Source organism: Bombina bombina, chromosome 5, assembly GCF_027579735.1.
Source record: "Bombina bombina isolate aBomBom1 chromosome 5, aBomBom1.pri, whole genome shotgun sequence".
Lineage (NCBI taxonomy): Eukaryota > Metazoa > Chordata > Amphibia > Anura > Bombinatoridae > Bombina > Bombina bombina.
Window position 1 is genome coordinate 783118701 of NC_069503.1, and position 19786 is coordinate 783138486.

At 39.4% G+C, this 19786-nt stretch overlaps 1 protein-coding gene across 1 annotated transcript in view; it reads left to right on the top strand.

Annotated features, from left to right (window-relative positions):
- Positions 1 to 19786, top strand: part of RTTN (rotatin) — a 1186344-nt gene that overhangs the window by 204302 nt on the left and 962256 nt on the right. Inside the window, exons 7-10 of the mRNA XM_053714873.1 lie at positions 266 to 380; positions 1479 to 1629; positions 2309 to 2471; positions 2635 to 2816. Coding sequence (XP_053570848.1) covers positions 266 to 380; positions 1479 to 1629; positions 2309 to 2471; positions 2635 to 2816 — 611 coding nt within the window. The remainder of the gene's footprint in view (positions 1 to 265; positions 381 to 1478; positions 1630 to 2308; positions 2472 to 2634; positions 2817 to 19786) is intronic.

A 19786-nucleotide genomic window follows, 5' to 3' on the forward strand; every position in this document is an offset into this window, starting at 1 on the left:
CTGGTGGCCAGGTGTTGTATTTCCCAACAGTAAGGAATGAAGTCGTGGCTCTCCCTATGTTAGGAAGGAAAATAAATGTCTTCAAAATATGATTAACAAACCTTAAATATTTGTTGTAAATATTTTTTGAAAGTAGGATTATTTGTGTGATCTGTTATGTTTGAAAAGCCAAATAATTATGCATATGTTTTCTTTTCTTGTTTGTTGAAAATTGGTAGATGTGATTATTATATATAAAATATATATGTTTGTTTGTTTGTTTCAGCTCGCTGAATAGCAGCAACTATAATTTAATTTGGAGAAGCTGCCAGCTTTTACGCGATGTTGTAATGCAAGATTTCCCTGCTGAAATATTTCTTCAAAGACCAAAAATTGTACAGGTTAGTTTATTATTAGCTTTTTTCCCCCTCTTGTACTTTGTAGCTTGTATAGTTGCATATTGTGCTGCATTACTCCAATGTAAACTATCAAAGTTAGAACATAATTTGTATAAATTAAAATAATATAACTTTGTTTTAACATACTTTCTCTGAAAAACCCACAGTCATTACATTCTTGGTAATTAAAGATCCTGCATGTAGATTGCTTCTACATTGCTTAGTGGACTTTAACTATAGGTATTTGATGCTTTGTGGCTTCTTGTACTATTTTGCATACTTCTTAAAGGGACAGTAAAGTCAAAATTAAATGTAAGTAAGAGACATGACCCTTGTATTCAAAATACAACTCCTATGTCACTTCTGTTTAAACTAATCCCAGTACAAGGTAAATGTTTAAATACTACATGATCTTTATTTCCAATTTTTAAAATTGTTTTTATTTTTTAGAAATGTTCCCCATTTTTTAAACCTACTGCACACTCAATAACGTGCATATCACTGTGGGTGTTGAGTGAGGTATAGGTCTTTTGTGGAGCATTAGAGTTGAATATTTTTAAACCAGAAAATCATCAAAATACGATTTTATTTTTTCATACAGTGTATACGGTGGTTTTAACTTTTGTTTACATTAATTAAAAGAAGAAAAAATACAGGTGAAACCAAACTGTTATGTTACATAGTTTGCAAAAGGATTCATTGGTATCTTTATAAGCATCATTGTGAATGGTTACTGTTATGTTGATCCATTGTGCTAAAAGAAAGGGGAGTCCTCTCTGTATCATGAATTATTTGTATATATTTAATATATCATTTGTGAATCTGGGAATTTGATTACTAATCATTGGGTGAATAAGGTAAATGATAGTGCCTTGACAGAATTAGAAGCCTACTGTATATTCAGTGGTGATATTTTTGTATTTTAAAAAGAAAGCTTGTGTTGTAGGTGGTCATCAGTAGTATAACATAGTACTTTTACATTACATTTTAACATTTGCCTTTTTTAATGTATGCAATTTTAAAAACAGTTATGACTATAATATTTTAACAGTGAATTAGTTGTTTCTAGTTGTACATTCCAGATCTTAACATTTATTTCAGAGCCTCCTGTCTTTACTTGGCTTGGCATCTGAAAGCGATGGACAACAGCATTTGGCATTCCAGTCTGTTTCCTGTCTACATCAGTTATGTATGCTGCTTAGACACAGGCTCAATTTTCATAGGGATCCAGGATTTTTTTGTAATAAACAAGGTAAGCGAATGTAATTTAGGAAGTTATTTTTTTTTTAAACTGGTAAATATTTTTTGTACAGGAGTATTTTTTTGGTATGAGGAAAGCATAGAAATAAACAAATTTAGTTAATTTAGCCTTTTAGTTACTTAAAGTGCCATAAAACATGTTGAGATCTGTGCATATCCTAAATGGGCTAATTAAGTAAAAATAGTTTGCATAAAATAGTTTTTTAAAAATTGCTAGCAAGTATTTTAAAAATAATTTTCAAAAATAAGCAAAATTAGTTACATAGCTATGCTGTCTGCAGAAGTCTGATCCACCGCCCCTTATCAGTGTTTAGCATCAGAAACACAGACATTGTATTTCAACTGAGTTCACAGCAGCTTATCTGCTTCTAGGCATGCTCCAGCAGATGTGGAGTGTTAAAGTTTTGTATTCTACCAAAGCAAAGGTGGAGATAGATACAGCCATATAAGGAATTGTGTGTGAGAATTTAGAGCTGTACAATTCAGAAACTTAAAAGAAAGGGTTAATGGCGAGGCACTGCAGTATACATTTGCTGGTTAAGTCCATTTAAAGTGTCATATCTTTTTCTCAACATTCAAATTTGTTTAAAATGTAGAGGCTGTTTATTTTGGGATACTGTTTGTTTTTACTAATCTTATTTTGTTATTTATTTATTCACATTAATTTACAGAAATAGTTTCTCGAAATTCTTATGGATCATATTGCCAAGATACTCATAGGGTCAGCCCTACTCAAAATCCCTCTCCTGACAACGAAAATCTCCGCCCTTCAGTGTTGGGGCATACAAGTCGTCTTAGAGGAGATGGACAGGATTGGGATGCAGCTTCATCAAGGTAATGTTCTATTTCAGAACCAAATGTCAATTAGTCTAACTAGCTTCAACAACATTTTCATGTCTTCTACTTTAAAACCCAATTCTTGTAATCATGGAAAATGAGCATTAAAAAACATAGCAATGATAATCTAAGCATTTAATTTTTTTTATCCTTTTTTAAGTGGGAACAGCACTCAAGTCAATGCAACCTCTAGAACAGCTCATTTGTCTCCATTGGATATAGGACATTTGGATCTTCCAGAAATAGAACATGAGAATACTTTAGAGCTACAGTTTCAGCAGCTTAGCCTTCCGCAGTTCTGCACTGCACTATTGGAAAAAGCTGTGCCTCTACTAAAATCAGGTTTGTTTCTTCTGATTTCTTACCATTATGAGAGATGTTTATCTTTACCTCCTTTATCAACAATAGAATGATAGAATTTGCAAATTTTATACCATTTGTATTAAATCCAACAAAAAGTGTTTGCATGATTACGTTTTTATTTTTTAAATTGGAGACATCCAATATTTTCTCTTGCAAGGTGTATCCAGTCCACGGATTCATCCTTACTTGTGGGATATTCTCATTCCCTACAGGAAGTGGCAAAGAGAACACACAGCAGAGCTGTCCATATAGCTCCCCCTCTGGCTCCGCCCCCCAGTCATTCTCTTTGCCGCTCTAACAAGTAGCATCTCCACGGGAGGGTAAAGCGAATGTGGTGTTAGATTTGTAGTTTTTTATATCTTCAATCAAAAGTTTGTTATTTTTAAATAGTGCCGGTTTGTACTATTTACTCTCTAGCAGAAAGTGATGAAGAATTCTGCTGAGAGGAAAATGATTTTAGCATGTTGTAACTAAAATCCACTGCTGTTCCCACATAGGACTGAGGAGTACCAGAAAACTTCAGTTGGGGGGAACAGTTTGCAGGCTTAACTGCTATAAGGTATGTTCAGTCATCTTTTTCTAGTCAAGGCTTAGTAATGCTAGAAGACTGACAAGAATCCCCATGTAGGGAAGGTAAGCCATATTCTGAGACTCAGTATAGAAGGAAGGCTTAATTAACAGGGCTCAATGACTGGTGGACACTGTTAAAGGGCAATCAATTATTTTATAGTGAAAATATAATCATTATACAAGTTTATCACTTTTGGAGTGTTATTTGGGGTTTTATTCCACATGGCAGAATTTTAGACACCTATTTAGGGTTTTGAAGGCCCCACAACTCCGGAGTGGAGAGGGAGGGGGCCTAAATTTTGCGCCTCAGTTGCGCAGTTCATATTGCAGACAGCTTCATGCAGCTTCACATGGAGGGTCCCAAGACTACTTGAGGACTTCATAGAGGCTTATTTCTCATCAAACTAATCCCTAGGGGCAAGGTAGGGCCACAGCAGATTGCTGTGGCATGGTGCTGTAGTTTGCTAACCGGTTGTCAGCTTTAGGTTGCTCCGGTTCGGGCATTAAGGGGTTAATTGACTTGATATTTGCTGTGCAATCATTCCAAAGCATTAAGATTGTGTGGTAAAAATTTCAGAAAGATTGGATCATTTTTGAAGATTTAGTAAGAAAGTGTGCACTTTTATTATTTAAAGGCACAGTACCCTTTTTTCTCAAATTGTATTTTTCAGTCTTTGAGTGCTGTCTAAGTCTGTTTAACATGTCTGAGCCTACAGATAGACGTTGCTCTATGTGTTTAGTAGCCATGGTGGAACCCCCTTTACATTTGTGTTTTAAGTGTGCTAATGTATCTATGCATTTTAAAGATAACGTTGTTTCACTTAAAAATGTAGCCCAAGATGATTCTTTAACAGAAGGTAACGAGGATAGCCCACCTTCCTCTTCCCATGTGTCCACACCAGTTACGCCCGCGCAAGCGATGCCTAGTACCTCTAGCGCATTGGCCCCTATTACATTACAACAATTAGCAGTAGTCATGGATAATTCCCTTGCGGCATTTTTATCCAAACTGCCAGTTTTTCCTAAAAAGCGTGATCGCTCAGTTTTAATAACAGAGTATGAGCAATCAGAAGCTTTGGAAGGTTTATCTGTGGTACCCTCACAACACTCTGAAGTGACGGTGAGGGATGTGCTGTCCGAGGGAGAAATTTCTGATACAGGAAAGGTTTCTCAGCAGGCAGAATCAGATTCCTTAGCATTTAAATTTAAGCTGGAACACCTCCGCGTACTGCTTAAGGAGGTATTAGCTACGCTGGATGATTGCGACCCCATGGTGGTCCCAGAGAAATTGTGTAAAATGGACAAATTCCTAGAAGTCCCTGTATACACTGCGTTTCCGATCCCGAAGAGGGTGGCAGATATTGTGGATAGGGAGTGGGAGAGACCAGGTGTACCCTTTGTTCCCCCCCCTATCTTTAAGAAAATGTTCCCTATAACTGATCCCAGGCGGGACGCATGGCAGACGATCCCTAAGGTAGAGGGGGCAATTTCAACACTTGCCAAGCGCACAACCATACCAATTGAAGACAGTTGTGCTTTCAAAGATCCTATGGATAAAAAATTAGAAGGTTTACTAAAGAAAATATTTGTTCAACAAGGTTTCCTTCTCCAACCTATTTCCTGCATTATTCCTGTGACTACTGCAGCGGCTTTCTGGTTTGAGGGGCTGGAGGAGTCGCTCCAGACAGAGACCTCATATGGTGCAATTATGGATAGAATTAAGGCTCTAAAGCTGGCTAATTCTTTTATAACAGATGCCGCTTTGCAATTTAGCTAAGTTAGCGGCAAAAAATTCTGGTTTTGCCATCATGGCGCGCAGAGCGCTCTGGCTTAAATCATGGTCGGCCGATGTGTCGTTTAAAATTAAGTTACTGAATATCCCTTTCAAGGGAAAGACCCTTTTCGGGCCCGAGTTGAAAGAGATTATTTCGGATATCACTGGGGGAAAGGGCCATGCCCTCCCGCAAGATAGGCCTTTTAAGGCTAAAAACAAGGCTAATTTTTGTTCCTTTCGCAACTTCAGGAGCGGTCCTGCTTCAACCTCTGAGACCACAAAGCAAGAGGGTAACTCTCAACAGCCCAAGGCAACCTGGAAGCCTTTGCAGGGCTGGAACAAGGGTAAACAGGCCAAGAAGCCTGCAGCTGCTACTAAGACAGCATGAAGGGGTAGCCCCTGATCCGGGACCGGATCTGGTAGGGGGCAGACTCTCTCTCTTTGCTCAGGCTTGGGCAAGAGATGTTCCCGATCCCTGGGCATTAGAGATAGTTGCTCAGGGATATCTTCTAGAATTCAAGGACTTTCCTCCAAGGGGAAGGTTCCACATTTCTCGTCTGTCTACAGACCAGACAAAGAAAGAGGCGTTCTTACGCTGTGTAGAAGATCTAATCAAGATGGGAGTGATATGTCCAGTTCCAATTACAGAACAAGGACTGGGTTTTTACTCAAACCTGTTTGTGGTTCCCAAAAAGGAAGGAACTTTCAGACCAATCCTGGATCTAAAAATTCTAAACAAATTCCTCAGAGTTCCATCCTTCAAGATGGAGACCATTCGGACAATCTTACCGATGATCCAGGAAGGTCAATATATGACTACCGTGGATCTAAAGGATGCGTACCTTCATATTCCTATCCACAAAGATCACCATCAGTTCCTAAGGTTCGCTTTTCTGGACAAGCATTACCAGTTCGTGGCCCTTCCCTTCGGGTTGGCCACCGCTCCAAGAATTTTCACAAAGCTGCTAGGGTCCCTTCTAGCGGTACTAAGACCGCGGGGCATTGCAGTAGCACCCTATCTGGACGACATCTTAATACAGGCGTCGTCTTTTCCCAGAGCCAAGGCTCATATGGATATTGTTCTCGCCTTCCTAAGGTCTCACGGGTGGAAGGTGAACACCGAAAAAAGTTCTCTGTCCCCGCTCACAAGGGTTCCCTTCCTGGGAACATTAATAGACTCGGTAGAAATGAAAATATTTCTGACGGAGGTCAGAAGGTTAAAGCTTCTAAGCACTTGCCGAGCTCTTCATTCCATTCCTCTGCCATCTGTAGCTCAGTGCATGGAGGTAATCGGATTAATGCTAGTAATGGGTGAGAGGGCGGACGGCGCCTAAGACTAAATACCGGCTACACTATTAGGAAGACCCCCTATTAGGTCTAGGAGTTATAGCAGTGGAGAATAAATAGGAGCGCCTAGGGCTTAGGTATAGTCAGGGATCACACTGTGATAAAAAATGTATTACTTTATTACACTATCTCAATATAACAAAAATTGTTAAAATATTAGAATAAAAAATGCGACCTTTAATTTGAACAAGTTATTCGGACCCTTGTTAAAGGATCTTAGCTAAACTGGATCAATTTCTCTTCTGGTTGTGACAGATGTAAAAATTAGAACAAGTGGTGTGCTTGATTGCAATAAGACATTAAAACAATGCTGTGCTTAATCACACTAATAGATTAGTTTAACTTGATTTACACAACATATGGTACATATAATTGTGACAAATAGTGAAATCAGTGATTAGAAAACTAGTGTAAAAAACTGTGGTTCAAAAATAATACCAAACAGAAACGTGGTGAAAAATCCACAAGCAAAAAATTCACAAGAAAAAATTCAATTATTTAAAATCGAAAGATCAAAAAATCAAAAGATGATGAAAAAATGAAAATAAAATAATTAAAAAAATAAAAAATAAAGGACAAAACCGGTTCGTCAAAAAAGTGAAATGACAAATATGTGCTCAGAATGTTTGAGTGATAAATTGTGTCACAATGATAATAGTGATTATTATTCAGGTCTATAATCAACCATAATACAGACTCCTAATATGAAATGCTCATATAATATGCTATGATGTTGACCCAATCAGCAGATCAAAAAACAATGTAGTAACGGTATTTCCGTTACCAATATAAGGCTAAAAGAGTTGCAATATTGCTGATAAAAGCTTTCAACTATGTCAACGAATTATTACAAATATGCGATATAATAAATATTAAAAACTTCTATAGAATGTCCAAATGATTAGTCCAATTGGAAATAATCCAAACTTTGGGAAACTGTCAGAGGGGAATATACTATACTATTGTTTTCTTTGCAATAGTGTCATCTTTTAATTTGTTAATTTTAGTGTATAGATGTTCTTGTTTTTCTTTGAAGGTTTGGGAATCTTTAAATATCTCCATATTATATCGCATATTTGTAATATTTCGTTGACATAGTTGAAAGCTTTTATCAGCAATATTGCAACTCTTTTAGCCTTATATTGGTAACGGAAATACCGTTACTACATTGTTTTTTGATCTGCTGATTGGGTCAACATCATAGCATATTATATGAGCATTTCATATTAGGAGTCTGTATTATGGTTGATTATAGACCTGAATAATAATCACTATTATCATTGTGACACAATTTATCACTCAAACATTCTGAGCACATATTTGTCATTTCACTTTTTTGACGAACCGGTTTTGTCCTTTATTTTTTATTTTTTTAATTATTTTATTTTCATTTTTTCATCATCTTTTGATTTTTTGATCTTTCGATTTTAAATAATTGAATTTTTTCTTGTGAATTTTTTGCTTGTGGATTTTTCACCACGTTTCTGTTTGGTATTATTTTTGAACCACATTTTTTTACACTAGTTTTCTAATCACTGATTTCACTATTTGTCACAATTATATGTACCATATGTTGTGTAAATCAAGTTAAACTAATCTATTAGTGTGATTAAGCACAGCATTGTTTTAATGTCTTATTGCAATCAAGCACACCACTTGTTCTAATTTTTACATCTGTCACAACCAGAAGAGAAATTGATCCAGTTTAGCTAAGATCCTTTAACAAGGGTCCGAATAACTTGTTCAAATTAAAGGTCGCATTTTTTATTCTAATATTTTAACAATTTTTGTTATATTGAGATAGTGTAATAAAGTAATACATTTTTTATCACAGTGTGATCCCTGACTATACCTAAGCCCTAGGCGCTCCTATTTATTCTCCACTGTAATCGGATTAATGGTAGCAGCAATGGACGTAGTCCCTTTTGCTCGAATTCATCTCAGGCCACTGCAATTATGCATGCTCAAACAGTGGAATGGGGATTATGCAGATTTGTCTCCTCAAAACCAACTGGACCAGAAAACCAGAGATTCTCTTCTCTGGTGGTTGTCTCAGGATCACCTGTCTCAGGAAATGTGCTTCCGCAGACCGGAGTGGATCATCGTAACGACCGACGCCAGTCTGTTAGGCTGGGGCGCGGTCTGGGGCTCCCTGAAAGCTCAGGGCCTATGGTCTCGGGAAGAGTCTCTTCTCCCGATAAACATTTTGGAGCTGAGAGCGATATTCAATACGCTCCAGGCTTGGCCTCAGCTAGCGGTAGCCAAGTTCATCAGATTTCAGTCGGACAACATCACGACTGTAGCATACATCAATCATCAGGGAGGAACAAAGAGTTCCTTAGCGATGAAGGAAGTAACCAAAATAATCAGGTGGGCGGAGGATCACTCTTGCCACCTATCTGCAATTCACATCCCAGGAGTAGACAACTGGGAAGCGGATTTCCTAAGTCGTCAGACTTTTCACCCGGGGGAGTGGGAACTCCACCCGGAGGTATTTGCTCAGCTGACTCAGCTTTGGGGCATTCCAGAGTTGGATCTGATGGCGTCCCGCCAGAACACCAAACTTCCTCTTTACGGATACAGGTCCAGGGACCCCAAGGTGGCATTGATAGCGCCTTGGTCCTTCAATCTGGCCTATGTCTTTCCACCGTTTCCCCTTCTCCCTCGGCTGATAGCCAGAATCAAACAGGAGAAGGCCTCGGTAATTCTGATAGCGCCTGCGTGGCCACGCAGGACTTGGTATGCAGACCTAGTGGACATGTCATGTGTTCCACCATGGACACTGCCAATGAGGCAGGATCTTCTAATACAGGGTCCATTCAAGCATCCAAATCTAGTTTCTCTGCAGCTGACTGCTTGGAGATTGAACGCTTAATTCTATCCAAGCGTGGGTTCTCTGAATCAGTCATAGATACTCTGATCCAGGCTAGAAAACCTGTCACCAGGAAAATTTACCATAAGATATGGTGGAAATATCTTTGCTGGTTTGAATCCAAGGGTTACTCGTGGAGTAAAATTAGGATTCCAAGGATATTGTCTTTTCCCCAAGAAGGATTGGAGAAAGGTTTATCAGCTAGTTCCTTAAAGGGGCAGATATCCGCTCTGTCTATCTGGCAGAAGTACCAGATGTTCAGGCGTTTGCACGGGCGTTAGTTAGAATCAAGCCTGTCTATAAACCTGTGGCTCCTCCATGGAGTCTAAATTTAGTTCTTTCAGTTCTTCAAGGGGTTCCGTTTGAACCTTTACATTCCATAGATATTAAGTTATTATCTTGGAAAGTTTTGTTTTTGGTAGCTATATCTTCTGCTCGAAGAGTTTCAGAATTGTCTGCTTTGCAGTGTAATTCACCCTATCTGGTGTTCCATGCAGATAAGGTAGTTTTGCGTACCAAACCTGGTTTTCTTCCTAAAGTTGTTTCTAATAAGAACATTAACCAGGAATGTTCCTTCCTTGTGTCCTAATCCAGCTTCTAAGAAGGAACGGCTTTTACACAATCTTGATGTGGTTCGTGCTTTGAAATTCTATTTACAAGCAACTAAGGATTTCAGACAAACATCATCTTTGTTTGTTGTTTATTCTGGTAAGAGGAGAGGTCAGAAAGCGACTGCTACCTCTCTTTCCTTCTGGTTGAAAAGCATCATCCGATTGGCTTATGAGACTGCTGGGCAGCAGCCTCCTGAATGAATTACAGCTCATTCCACCAGAGCTGTGGCTTCCACTTGGGCCTTCAAGAATGATGCTTGTGTTGAACAGATTTGTAAGGCAGCGACTTGGTCTTCACTGCATACTTTTGCCAAATTTTACAAATTCGATACTTTTGCTTCTTCGGAGGCTATTTTTGGGAGAGAGGTTTTGCAAGCAGTGGTGCCTTCCGTTTAGGTTACCTGTCTTGTTCCCTCCCTTCATCCGTGTCCTAAAGCTTTGGTATTGGTATCCCACAAGTAAGGATGAATACGTGGACTGGATACACCTTGCAAGAGAAAACAGAATTTATGCTTACCTGATAAATTACTTTCTCTTGTGGTGTATCCAGTCCACGGCCCGCCCTGGCAATTAAGTCAGGTTAAAAATTATTGTTTAAACTACAGTCACCACTGCACCCTATGGTTTCTCCTTTTTCTCCTAACCGTAGGTCGAATGACTGGGGGGGCGGAGCCCGAGGGGGAGCTATATGGACAGCTCTGCTGTGTGCTCTCTTTGCCACTTCCTATAGGGAATGAGAATATCCCACAAGTAAGGATGAATCCGTGGACTGGATACACCGCAAGAGAAAGTAATTTATCAGGTAAGCATAAATTCTGTTTTTTGTAGTGCCTATAATTTAAAACTCTGTCTCTCAAACTGTATTTTATGGAATACTGATATTCAACGCATACCCAAAAAGCTTCCTCTCTGTAGAAAATGATTCACAAGTAGCAAGGGTATAGAAGTTCCAGTTGTATAGGCTTAGGTAGTGGTAGTGGATGCTTGTCCTGATGAACAGCATGGACTTCGCCCCATTATTTAAAGAGACCTTGTAGTGCTTTGAACATATTACAGCTATTACTTTTCTTCTGTTAAGTGTGATCAGTCCACGGGTCATCATTACTTCTGGGATATTACTCCTCCCCAACAGGAAGTGCAAGAGGATTCACCCAGCAGAGTTGCATATAGCCCCTCCCCTCTACGTCACCCCCAGTCATTCTCTTGCACCCAACGACTAGATAGGATGTGTGAGAGGACTATGGTGATTTTATTTAGTTTATTTCTTCAATCAAAAGTTTGTTATTTTTTAATAGCACCGGAGTGTGTTATTCCTTCTCTGGTAGAGTTTGAAGAAGAATCTACCAGAGTTTTTACTATGATTTTAGCCGGAGTTGTTAAGATCATATTGCTGTTTCTCGGCCATCTGAGGAGAGGTAAACTTCAGATCAGGGGACAGCGGGCAGTTTATTCTGCAAAAAGGTATGTAGCAGTTTTTATTTTCTAACAATGGAATTGCTGAGAAAATCCTGCCATACCGACATTATATCATGTATGTATAATTTACATTTTAGTATTCTGGGGAATGGTACTTCACTGGAATTACACTGTGTATATAAGATTTTAGCCTAATAGAAATACAACAGGCTTTTTAATAATTCTTAATTATGTTAAACGTTTTTGCTGGAATGTAAAATCGTTTTCATTTTCTGAGGTACTGGGTGAATAAAATGTTTGGGCACTATTTTTCCACTTGGCAGTTGCTGGATCTAATTATGACAGTTTTTAATCTCTCTCACTGTTGTGTGTGAGGGGGTGGGACCTTTTTTGGCGCTTTTGCTACGCATCAAAAATTTCAGTCAAAAGCTCATTGTTTTTTCCTGCATGTTCCGGTTTATCTCTACAGAACCCAGGGATCTTCAAAGCTAATTTGAGGGAAGTAATCTAACAGAGCTGTAAGATTGTAGTTGACTGTGATAAAAAACGTTTATTCTTTAACTTTTTTATGCCTCAGGGTTAGTTATTTCTTGCTTCTGGGTACAAGCCTTTGCTAAGTTGCATTTTGTTTTACAAAGCTGATTGATTTCATCTGTTATATATATTCAGTGCTTTTCAAGCACAGTTTGTTTTTTTCATTGTATTTTACTTGTAAAGTATTTCCAAATTGCAAGTTTATTTGCTAGTTTGTTATACATGTCTGATTCAGAAGATGAGACCTGTACTATTTGTACTAAAGCCAAGGTGGAGCCCAATAGAAATTTATGTACTAACTGTATTGATGCTACATTAAATAAAAGTCAATCTGTACAAATTGAACAAATTTCACCAAACAACGAGGGGAGAGTTATGCCGACTAACTCGCCTCACGTGACAGTACCTGCATCTCCCGCTCGGGACGTGTGCGATATGGCGACGCCAAGTACATCTGGGCGGCCATTACAAATAACATTACAAGATATGGCTACTGTTATGACTGAGGTTTTGGCTAAATTACCAGAACTAAGGGGCAAGCGTGATCACTCTGGAGTGAGAACAGAGTGCGCTGATAATGTTAGGGCCATGTCAGATACTGCGTCACAACTTGCAGAACATGAGGACGGAGAGCTTCATTCTGCGGCTGACGGTTCTGATCCAAACAGATTGGATTCAGATATTTCAAATTTTAAATTTAAGCTGGAAAACCTCCGTGTTTTACTAGGGGAGGTGTTAGCGGCCCTGAATGATTGTAACACAGTTGCAATACCCGAGAAAATGTGTAGGTTGGATAAATATTTTGCTGTACCAACAAGTACTGACGTTTTTCCTATACCTAAAAGACTAACTGAAATTATTACTAAGGAGTGGGATAGACCCGGTGTGCCGTTCTCACCCCCTCCAATATTTAGAAAGATGTTTCCAATAGACACCACCACACGGGATTTATGGCAAACGGTCCCTAAGGTGGAGGGAGCAGTTTCTACTTTAGCTAAACGTACCACTATCCCGGTAGAGGATAGCTGTGCCTTTTCAGATCCAATGGATAAAAAGTTAGAGGGTTACCTTAAGAAAATGTTTGTTCAACAAGGTTTTATATTGCAACCCCTTGCATGCATTGCGCCGATCACGGCTGCAGCGGCATTCTGGATTGAGTCTCTAGAAGAGAATCTTGGTTCAGCTACGCTGGACGACATTTCAGACAGGCTTAGAGTACTTAAGCTATCTAATTCATTCATTTCGGAAGCCGTAGTACATTTAATTAAACTTACGGCTAAGAATTCCGGATTCGCCATTCAAGCGCGCAGAGCACTGTGGCTAAAATCCTGGTCAGCTGATGTAACTTCTAAGTCCAAATTACTTAATATACCTTTCAAGGGACAGACCTTATTTGGGCCTAGTTTGAAAGAAATTATCGCTGACATTACAGGAGGTAAGGGCCACGCCCTACCTCAAGACAAAGCCAAACCTAAGGCTAGACAGTCTAATTTTCGTTCCTTTCGGAATTTCAAAGCAGGAGCAGCATCATCTTCCACTACTACAAAACAAGAAGGATCTGGTGCTCGCTACAGACAAGGCTGGAGACCTAACCAGTCCTGGAACAAGGGCAAGCAGGCCAGGAAGCCTGCAGCTGCCACTAAAACAGCATGAATTGAGGGCCCCCGATCCGGGATCGGATCTAGTGGGGGGCAGACTTTCTCTCTTCGCCCAGGCTTGGGCAAGAGATGTCCAGGATCCCTGGACGCTAGAGATAATATCTCAGGGATACCTTCTGGACTTCAAACACTCTCCTCCAAGAGAGAGATTTCATCTGTCAAGGTTGTCGACAAACCAAACAAAGAAAGAAGCGTTTCTACGCTGCATACAAGATCTATTGTTAATGGGAGTAATCCATCCAGTTCCACGGTCGGAACAGGGACAAGGGTTTTACTCAAATCTGTTTGTGGTTCCCAAAAAAGAGGGAACTTTCAGACCAATCCTGGATTTAAAGATCCTAAACAAATTCCTAAGAGTTCCATCATTCAAAATGGAGACTATCCGGACAATTTTACCCATGATCCAAGAAGGTCAGTACATGACCACAGTGGACTTAAAGGACGCTTACCTTCACATACCGATTCACAAAGATCATTACCGGTATCTAAGGTTTGCCTTTCTAGACAGGCATTACCAGTTTGTTGCTCTTCCATTCGGATTGGCTACAGCTCCAAGAATCTTCACAAAGGTTCTAGGTGCTCTTCTGGCGGTACTAAGACCGCAGGGAATTTCGGTAGCTCCTTACCTAGACGACATTCTGATACAAGCTTCAAGCTTTCAAACTGCCAAGTCTCATACAGAGTTAGTACTGGCATTTCTAAGGTCACATGGATGGAAGGTGAACGAAAAGAAAAGTTCACTCGTTCCACTTACAAGAGTTCCCTTCCTGGGGACTCTTATAGATTCTGTAGAAATGAAGATTTACCTGACAGAAGACAGGTTAACAAGACTTCAAAGTGCTTGCCGCACCCTTCATTCCATTCAACACCCATCGGTGGCTCAATGCATGGAGGTAATCGGCCTAATGGTAGCAGCAATGGACATAGTGCCATTTGCTCGCTTACACCTCAGACCACTGCAATTGTGCATGCTAAGTCAGTGGAATGGGGATTACTCAGACTTGTCCCCTTCTCTGAATCTGGATCAAGAGACCAGAAATTCTCTTCTATGGTGGCTTTCTCGGCCACATCTGTCCAGGGGGATGCCATTCAGCAGACCAGACTGGACAATTGTAACAACAGACGCCAGCCTTCTAGGTTGGGGTGCCGTCTGGAATTCTCTGAAGGCTCAGGGACAATGGAGTCAGGAGGAGAGTCTCCTGCCAATAAACATTCTGGAATTGAGAGCAGTTCTCAATGCCCTCCTGGCTTGGCCCCAGTTGACAACTCGGGGGTTCATCAGGTTTCAGTCGGACAACATCACGACTGTAGCTTACATCAACCATCAGGGAGGGACAAGGAGCTCCCTAGCAATGATGGAAGTATCAAAGATAATTCGCTGGGCAGAGTCTCACTCTTGCCACCTGTCAGCAATCCACATCCCGGGAGTGGAGAATTGGGAGGCGGATTTCTTAAGTCGTCAGACTTTTCATCCGGGGGAATGGGAACTTCATCCGGAGGTCTTTGCCCAAATACTTCGACGTTGGGGCAAGCCAGAGATAGATCTCATGGCGTCTCGACAGAACGCCAAGCTTCCTCGGTACGGGTCCAGATCCAGGGATCCAGGAGCAGTCCTAATAGATGCCCTGACGGCACCTTGGGACTTCAGGATGGCTTATGTGTTTCCACCCTTCCCGATGCTTCCTCGATTGATTGCCAGAATCAAACAGGAGAGAGCATCAGTGATTCTGATAGCACCTGCATGGCCACGCAGGACTTGGTATGCAGATCTGGTGGACATGTCATCCTGTCCACCTTGGTCTCTACCTCTGAAACAGGACCTCCTGATACAGGGTCCTTTCAAACATCAAAATCTAACTTCTCTGAAGCTGACTGCTTGGAAATTGAACGTTTGATTTTATCAAGACGTGGGTTTTCTGAGTCAGTTATTGACACCTTAATACAGGCCAGGAAGCCTGTTACCAGAAAGATTTACCATAAAATATGGCGTAAATACCTATATTGGTGTGAATCCAAAGGTTACTCTTGGAGTAAGGTTAGGATTCCTAGGATATTGTCTTTTCTACAAGAAGGTTTAGAAAAGGGTTTATCTGCTAGTTCATTAAAGGGACAGATCTCAGCTCTGTCTATTCTGTTACACAAACGTCTGTCAGAAGTGCCAGACGTTCAGGCTTTTTGTCAGGCTTTAGCGAGGATTAAGCCTGTGTTTAAGACTGTTGCTCCACCATGGAGTTTAAATCTTGTTCTTAACGTTTTACAGGGCGTTCCGTTTGAACCCCTCCATTCCATTGATATAAAGTTGTTATCTTGGAAAGTTCTATTTTTAATGGCTATTTCATCGGCTCGAAGAGTCTCTGAATTATCAGCCTTACATTGTGATTCTCCTTATTTGATTTTTCATTCGGATAAGGTAGTTCTGCGTACTAAACCTGGGTTCTTACCCAAGGTAGTCACTAACAGGAATATCAATCAAGAGATTGTTGTTCCATCTTTGTGTCCAAATCCTTCTTCAAAGAAGGAACGTCTTCTGCACAATCTGGATGTAGTTCGTGCCCTAAAATTTTACTTACAGGCAACTAAAGAATTTCGACAGACGTCTGCCCTGTTTGTCGTTTACTCTGGTCAGAGGAGAGGTCAAAAAGCTTCTGCTACCTCTCTCTCTTTTTGGCTTCGTAGCATAATACGTTTAGCCTATGAGACTGCTGGACAGCAACCTCCTGAAAGAATTACAGCTCATTCCACTAGAGCTGTGGCTTCCACTTGGGCCTTTAAGAATGAGGCCTCTGTTGAACAGATTTGCAAGGCTGCAACTTGGTCTTCGCTTCATACTTTTTCCAAATTTTACAAATTTGACACATTTGCTTCCTCGGAGGCTATTTTTGGGAGAAAGGTTCTTCAGGCAGTGGTTCCTTCTGTATAAAAGAGCCTGCCTATCCCTCCCGTCATCCGTGTACTTTTGCTTTGGTATTGGTATCCCAGAAGTAATGATGACCCGTGGACTGATCACACTTAACAGAAGAAAACATAATTTATGCTTACCTGATCCTTTCTTCTGTAGTGTGATCAGTCCACGGCCCGCCCTGTTTTTTAAGGCAGGTAATTATTTTTAAATTATACTCCAGTCACCACTACACCCTTGGTTCCTCCTTTCTCGTTGGTCCTTGGTCGAATGACTGGGGGTGACGTAGAGGGGAGGGGCTATATGCAACTCTGCTGGGTGAATCCTCTTGCACTTCCTGTTGGGGAGGAGTAATATCCCAGAAGTAATGATGACCCGTGGACTGATCACACTACAGAAGAAAGGAATTTATCAGGTAAGCATAAATTATGTTTTCTTGCAATATGGATTAAACTCATGTTCATGGCTATAAAAAAAAATTAAAAAAAATTACAAGGAACTTTTAAGTATGATGGTTTGTGAGGTAAATAATGAATACATGATGTCCAGCTGTGAAAAGTGTCCTGGCATTGAACAGGTTTATGAAGTCATTATGGAAGAGATTAAAGAATATGAAATCTACAAAGATTTCACATGAAGATTTTCTGGATGGACTGCTGGAAAAACTTGAGGACTTAAAACTTCCTTATTACATCTCAAAAAAGCAATCTGAATATTTAAATACAGAAAAAAAAAGCTAAAAGATGAGTGCATCATTATGGGCGCGATTTTTTAGAAAACTTTTCATTTGTCATGCAAGATAAGATCCAGTGTTACCACTGGATCAACTCTCAGGCTACTTGTCACTCTTTTGTCATATACTTTAAGTTTGAAGGTAAAATAGAAAATGAAAGCTATTGCCTGATTTAGTGATTCATTAGAGCACAAAACTGTATCCTTCTATTTTTTTAGAAACAGTCACACTATGGCATAGTTAAACTAATTTACTTTTCCGATGGCTCTGCCGCCCAGTATAAGAATAGGAAAAACTTTATAAACCTTTGCTACCACGAAGATGACTTTGGTTTGAAAGCATGGTGGCACATCTTTGCCACTTTTCATGGCAAAGGTTCAAGTGAAGGTGTAGGTGGTAAAGTGAAGTGGTTGTTGGCAAAAACAAGTCTGCAGTGTACCTTAACCAATCACATTGTAACTCTTTTAGAAATATGATTATTTTAGATAAAATTTTAAAGGAAGTACTTTTTGTTAACCCTAGAGGAAGCTGAGACATGCCTTCAGCCTTGATTTGTCAAATCTGTTGCAATCAAGCAAACTAGATTATTCCATTGTTTTGTACCAGTAGACCATTTTAGACATCCCAATCCATTGACTTCAAGATGGTGCTCATAACCAATGAACCGCTCCTTGCTCTACCAAAGAAAAATGATTGTGTGTTGTGTGCACAATAACAAATGGTGGCTGGTCCTTGTACTTGAAGTTTCTTTGTTTGAGTTGGATCAAGAGTTCAACTTAAAATTCTTTCACCACCATGGCCCAGGAATCCCTTTCAAACTGTCAAAAAAGGACACTGTGGCAGAAACAAGAGCACATACTTAAAACTCTCTCCCTAGTCCTGGAGCTTTTGACAGCTACAGGGCGAACACATAACATCAGTGCAAAAATGAATCAAAACTTGTCTCAGATGTTCTTCAAGAAATCTGGTTCTTTAGCTTAAATAGGTACTCAACATTACTTAAATACCTAGATTTAATACTTAGTGTTACTAAATTGTAACGAATAATAAACCATCTGTGTCACAAGAGCTGCTGGTGCAATGCTGAATACGGAGAGCATATTGCTGTCCGCATTCAGCGAGGTCTGTCGGACCTGATCCGCACTGTCGGATCAGTTCTGACAGACCTTTGTTAAATAGGCCCCTAAGTGTTAAAAAAAAATAACCGCCAGCAATAAGCATTAAGAAAAAAACAACCAACTACCTAATAAAATTATTAACCCCTAAATCCGCCAACCCCAACATCACAAACTTCCTAATATATCTATTAACCCCTAAACCGCCATTAACCCACATCGCTAATTAACCTAATAAATCTATTAACCCCTAAACTACCATTAATCCACATCACAAATTAACATAATAAATATATTAACCCCTAAACCACCAAACCCCACAACGCAAATAACTAATCACTAAACCCCCAAATCTAACACCCCCTAAATTAACCCCATTACATAAATTAAAATAATCCTAAAATACAATTAAAATAAAAAACCTAACATTACTTTAAAAATAAAGAAAACTGAGTTTAAACTAATCTAAAATTACAGAAAATAAAAAAAGTCTAACATTACACAAAATAATAAACCACATTATCAAAAAAAACAAAACACTAAAAACCTAAACTACCCATTGCCCCTAAAGGGGCATTTGTATGGGCATTGCCCTTAAAAGGGCATTCAGCTCTTTTTTAATTGCCCAAATCCCTAATTTTAAAAATTAAAGAAAACCCTTCAAAAACAAAACCTAACACTAAGCCCAAAATAGGTACTCACGGTTCCTGAAGTCCGGCGGAGAAGGTAGATAGATGGTGTACAGAACTGAATGTCTCATATGTCGACTCATGCCTTATTGTTACTTAAGTCGCTAAGTCTCTCTAGTAGATTGCTAGACTTTAAAATTCTACAAAAGTTATATCTAACTCCTGCTAGATGCAAAAAAAAATATTTATAAAACGTTTAAAGAAAAATGCTGGAGATTTGGGGGAACATAGGACATATCGCACCTGCTTGGTCAGAGGTAGCAACAGCGATTTGCAAACTTATTGGGACCCCTATACACTTAGACCCTTGCATATGGTTATTCAACAAAGTGCCAATTTTTTTTAACTATATCACAGAAAAAACTATTTAATATAGGTTGCAATAGCATAAAAATATGTATTGCAAGAAATTGGAGAAGCAATATTGTCCCATCTATAGCACAGTCGATTCAAGAACCATAAGAAGAACCTTTTTATGGTAAATTTAAATGCTCTACTATATATATTTAAATGAAAGTTCTCTGGGAGGAATATATTTTTACAAAATGTAGTAATTTACATGCTTCATTTGCGCTTTTTTAAAATAGCACATTTATGGCACAATATAAAGGGAAGATAATCTTTTTTTTCTTTCATGTAATTGGCAAGAGTCCATGAGCTAGTTACGTATGGGATATACAATCCTACAAGAAGGGGCAAAGTTTCCCAAACCTCAAAATGCCTATAAATAC